This window comes from Anneissia japonica, unplaced genomic scaffold (assembly GCF_011630105.1).
Source record: "Anneissia japonica isolate Jap-2015-1 unplaced genomic scaffold, ASM1163010v1 scaffold76062_len7970_cov155, whole genome shotgun sequence".
NCBI classification, from domain to species: Eukaryota; Metazoa; Echinodermata; class Crinoidea; order Comatulida; family Comatulidae; genus Anneissia; species Anneissia japonica.
The window spans coordinates 2,349-8,351 of NW_022753408.1; the positions used below are offsets into that span (position 1 = coordinate 2,349).

A 6,003-nucleotide genomic window follows, 5' to 3' on the forward strand; every position below is an offset into this window, starting at 1 on the left:
CAATTATTAAAACCCATGCAGATCGATTATGGATGCACAGTAGTATACCGATTGAATTTCCAATTTAAATAGTGTGTTTTGTTTGTAAACCAATTTATCTTACATTAGTATGCCATGTTTTTAAATTAAATTCATTTCTTTTCTATTTTAAGACAAATGTTGCTAAATTTGTATTCTGGTTGTTAGCTTTTTTGGTAATTTTTCTTTTGAAAGTTCGCATTTAAGGACGCAATGTCGTAGGACAAACTAATCAGAAAGCATATTTTTTATGCTTTATATCGACGTTACAAGTTCAGTTATGAATTCCAAATTTCAGTATATATATATATATATCGTAATTGGCATGGTCTACAGTAAAATAATCAAAGGTCATAAAGTTTATGCTTTTTATCGAAGTCATAGAGGGCAGTGTCCTTTTCTTCAAATTCAATTACTTGAATATACTATAATACGAAGTGCTAAGACCTTTACCAGGGCTTTCACATCGAGGAATATCGGCCGACCAACGGCCGTCCCCATAGCCTGTCTCTTATACACATCTAGATGTGTATAAGAGACAGATTTAAAACACCGTGCTACCAATTTGAAAGAATGTGCTACCAATTGGAAACATTGTGCTCCCATTTGAAACACAGTGATATCAGTTTAAACACTGTGTTATACATTTGAAACATCGTGATACCCATTTGGTACACTGTGCTACCCATTTGTAACGCTGTCTCTTATACACATCTAGATGTGTATAAGAGACAGCACATAACAAACTATTCTTGACAGTTTCGTTTCGAACCTTTGTTTTTTTTTTTGTTTTGTTTTTTTTTTAGATATTTAAGGTCTGAGACATTAGCATTTTAAATGACCCACACAAATTCATTCCCCAATCAGGGTCATCACCAAAGTTAAATAACTTCTTCCTTGTAACTTGGTTTAGCTTATCGGAAAGTTTCATTCAGATCAGGTAATTCGCTCTTGCGACATGTGTGTGGGGTTTTCTTAATTCGACATTTTCATCAACACAAAATAAATTAAACCTCCCAAAATCAAACACTAAGGTAAGATAACCGATCATCTTTTTAATAGTGTGCTCAAATTGAAATACAGTAGTATGTTCTTTAATTGAAATAACGTCGCAACAGTAAGAATAGGTAGTTTTCGCCGTACGACGTTAGCATTAACGTTAACGGATGACGTCATAATTAAATCATTTTGCGTTGCTGAGTACGTTTTCCATGAACTTAAGTGTTCGACGTACGTTAATTACGGGTTTGCACATGCCTATTTCAATTTGTTTAAAAAAGGAAGGATCAATCGCGTTGCATGGCGGGTACTGACGTTAAAGTTAAGGTTAATGTTCTGCGGTGAAAACTACCTAGTTATCTAGTGTGATTTCAAGTTGAGGTAATGAAGTCGTATGCTACCTAATTAAAACATTGTGCAATCAATTTGAAACACTGCTACCCATTTGAAATATGTGTTACCCATTTTAAACACTGTGCTACCCATTCGAAACACAGTGCTACCTATTTAAAACACCGTGCTACCAATTTGAAAGAATGTGCTACCAATTGGAAACATTGTGCTCCCATTTGAAACACAGTGATATCTGTTTAAAACACTGTGCTATACATTTGAAAAATTGTGATTCCCATTTGGTACACTGTGCTACCCATTTGTAACGAGTGCTCTCAATTTAAACAGTGTGCTATCCATTTGTATCATTGTGTTATTCTTTTGAAGCATTGTGCTACCTATTTGAAACGAATGTTATCCATTAGAAACGTGTGCTACCCATTTGAAACACTGAGTGCTATTTGATACATTGTGCTGTCCTTTGGAAACAATGTGCTACTCATTTAAAACAGTTCGCTACCCACCACTTGAAACACTTTCCATTTGAAACATTGTGATATCCATTCGAAACAGAGAGCTATCCACCTGAAACAGTATGCTACCTATTTAAAAATTGTGCCTTTAAAACAGTGCGCTACTACCCACCACTTGAAACACTACTCATTTGAAACAATGTGCTCCTCATTTGAAATAATCAGGGGATCCAACAGTAGGCTGTTTTGCCTAATAAACTGATAATGTTCAAGTTAAAATGAAGCGTAAGTTACGGCCTTATACCATTTTGACAGTATGCCTACTAATCGTATACAATATTTGGCTTATTCAATTGGTTGGCGATATTGCAGACAAGAAATTTTTGCCGAAGTGTAAAAAATACTTTAATACATGTGTCGAGAAATAAAATTACATATTCCTGGACAAGGCTAGAGTTGATTGAGGACAAATTCTCCCCTCACCATCCAATGAATATTTATATTCGTTCGGATTTTTTGCAATTCTGTGTATATACACACGCATTTAAATTATCATATAGTGATCTGTTGGCGGGGGAGGGGTGGTGCTGACCAGGGATCATGTGCAGGCGATTTGCAAAAAAAAAATAGTGCAAACCTTCAAAATATAAGATATTTTAGTTGATTTTGTTGAAAACCCTACATTTTAAATCATACAATTTTTTTTTGTTTCGTTATACGAACACATTTTATTTGATAAAAACACAGAGGCTGAAATTGCTTAAAAACAGAAATAGTACGAATAAGAACAGAATAAGTACAAATTGAGGCTGAGGTAAAATATCAACTGAAATTTTATGTTTAAAAAACAGAAAAACCAACAAATCACAATAATAATAATAATAATAATAATAATAATAATTATTATTATTATTATTATTATTATTATTATTATTATTATTATTATTATTATTATTATAAACAGACCTTAAGGGTCCCTTTGTGTCTGTTCTACCCGGTAAGCTGGTACCAGTAACTCTCGTCGTCCACCGCAGGGGCTGACTGTTCCAGTACACCGGAGTATCCCCCTACTCATCTTGAAGGATGTACTGGATTCTTTATAGTGCACATGAGCCATTTCACGGTTTATAATCCTTATCCCAGAAGACTTGTTCTACCACCAGAACCGTAGGCGAGCGTGCCGTTCGAACCAGCGCCGATATTATGGCTATCGCTTGCGACGCCCCTTCTAACCGCTCGGCCATTCGACTCGCCAGATTGTAAAAAGAAAATGTATAAAATTGTCAATCAAGTTCTCTTCAATGGTTATCCATCACCCTTTTTTTTAAAATGTAAATACAGGATGTCGCCAAGCGAACACTCTCACCATACTTATTTCTTTTATGCAAAGAGGTATTACTAGCAAACATAAGATCAATTGAAAAGATGCTGCTGAGGCTACTTTACACCTATACGGATCTGAAGGGAATATGGTGGAGTTATTTAATCAAGTGGACTGATGTCATAAGATCTCTTTGTTAAATAAGGTTAATTATCAATAAACCATGTGCTGTCTGGATTGGAAGTAGGAATAAATGTCAAATAAACTTGTGCGAAGAAAAGGGTTTTCAACGGCCAGATGATGGAAAATTTAATTTACTTGGCATTAATGTTTGTACTGATTTCGCCTAACCTTATAATAATTGCCTTTTATCCATACGAAAATCTTTAGCACAGTGGTCAAAAAGATATTTAACTCCTCTGAGACCATTGTGAAATCATTAATTCTTCCAAAGATAAATCGCTTAATTTTAACCATTGCAAATCCCTGTAAATCATTCAATACTGAGCTTAATACCCTGCTTTTTAAATTTATTTGGAAATCATCCGAAAAATAAATAGAAAACAAATATGTAAAATCAAAAATAAAGGTGGTAATTATTAATACAGTTCCAATAAAAGAGCGTTTTTAAGCATTGAAAATTTCGTGGATCAGAAGGTATCTGACATCATCTGGAAAAAGGAATATTTTGACCGATTTTTTTTGTTCCCAAAATGTGTGGTATATTAACGTACACATATGATTTTAACTACTAAAAAATATACTTTCTGGAATGAAGCTATGGCTTGGTGCGAATTAAATAGAAAAAAAAATATCCGTTAAACAGTACAGATATCTTAAGTACGGGTCTATGGGGAAATAGTAATATAACAAAAGATGATAAAGTGGTGATTTGCAAGAGTTGGTATGAAAAGGGTGTAGTTTACATAAACGACTTACTAAGACCAGATAAAAATGCCTTGATGATATGGAAACAGTTTAAGAAACAATATGATATCAAATGTAAGGAATGAAAGCATTTTTATAACAAAATTGTTTCTTCAGACTTTATTATTCCAAAAAAGCATGATAAAATGGAAAGAAAAAATCAAGATAAACAGGACAATCGAGGAATTGAAACGCATGTATATCCTGCCTTTTAAATGTTTAGGGCAAACAAATCTACAGTGGCTCCAATACAGAATAAATCATAGAATAATTGCTACAAATGTATTTTTATAGTATAACTGCAATAACTGGGGATGCGAAACGTATTTTTTTGTCATAGCGTAATTGTAAGTATGCTCATCTAATATGGATAAAACGTTTAGAAAAATATCTTTCACTTTACAGTCCATTTTATACTGACAAAGTTTGTCGGTATGAAATTACTATTATAATTGCTACAAAATACTTTAAATTTATAAATGCAGATTAGACTAAACGATTCCAAATATCTAACTAAATTTGTACCTTAACAATTATTTAGTTCTAAATGTTGTAAGATACGTGGCTATACAGAAAGAAAAGCAATTAATTTTCAACGCAGAATTGAATAGTCAAAATTTGTTAATTTCCTTTAAATTGTTACAGTATTATTTTTTTCAAATATGTCCTTGGTTTAAGATTTGCCGTTTAATGAATATAACGTACATTCCTTTCGTTTTTAATATATATGTGTGTCTTTTTTGAATAATGATATGAAGGATTAAAAAAAATTAAAAATTCTAACTGACGGCTCATATATTACGAGCTGGTTGGTCACAAGCCACAAGAAAGCCACACTTCTATTTTTTCTTCAAGTAAATGCCAATTGCAACACAAGCAACAAGAATAATCGATGCGGCCAAAATAATTCCCAATATAATTGAAGTGCTAAGACCTTTACCAGGACTTTCACATCGAGGAAGATCGGCCGACCAACGGCCGTCCCCATAGCAGGTTAGGTTAGATGAGCCTTCTAAGACGTAACCTCTCTCACAAGTGACCTCCACGGTTGAGTTAACCAGATACACATGTCCAAGCATTATACCGTTCTCTACAACTCCCGGAAAACCACAGCTAACAATTTTGACAGAGGATTTTTGAATGATATCAAGGGTAGCCGAAACCACTCGGGTATTGTTTGCGAATGTCAGGCTGCCGGTCGTCACTGCATCAAACACACATTCAAAGGAATTGCCACACACATCTTTGATTTCTTGACTAACACCATCAAGATCAGGGACGTCGAAAGTTGGAGTAAATTCCGGAAAATGGTACGTAGTGTAGTCATAAGGTGATATGTATGTGAAAATGGAGTCCTCTGCAGCCACAAGCCATTCTAGACCGTATTTATGGAGTTCCTGTAGAGAGGAATTACTGTTCATGATGGTACCATTTGGAAACTGAAGATCATCGTGCGGTTCTCCATTCAGATTACCAAGAAGTCCCTTGACTTGACCATTGAACCTTGTATCAAGTTGAGCAATAAAAGACATGACTTCGGAGTTTACGTAGATGATAACAGCAATACCAACATTAAAAACGAACCTAATTTCAGATAAATCGTCGTTCGCACTTACGCGCACCCCATTTAGATAATGAACTTTAAGTGGACTGGAAGATAGCCGCAAAGGCTCACCATCGATAAGAACCAGTGTCTCATTGATATTTGACATCTGCACCTGGACTTTCGCCGAGTTATTGGTATGAATAACAAATGCTGTGTAAACCGTTGCCAGGGTGTCACGATACACCTCCATACGAGCTTGGAAGGTCAATTTGTGTAATATGGAAGACGCCATCAGGAATTCCCCAGCTCCGTTGAAAGTGGCTTTCTTACCATCAAGAGTTGTTACGTGAGGGTCTCCCGTACCTGCTGCTGGTCTAGGTGGATCA

The 6,003-nt window shown here is 34.9% G+C and overlaps 1 protein-coding gene across 1 annotated transcript; it reads right to left on the reverse strand.

Moving 5' to 3' along the window:
- Positions 1-4,176: 4,176 nt before the first annotated feature.
- On the reverse strand, positions 4,177-5,999 carry LOC117122838 (sushi domain-containing protein 2-like; the record flags this gene model as incomplete). The annotated part of the gene is made up of 1 exon (XM_033268591.1): positions 4,177-5,999. A coding segment is annotated over one exon (1,089 nt), but the record flags the coding sequence as incomplete, so codon positions are not given.
- Between the last annotated feature and the right edge of the window lie 4 nt (positions 6,000-6,003).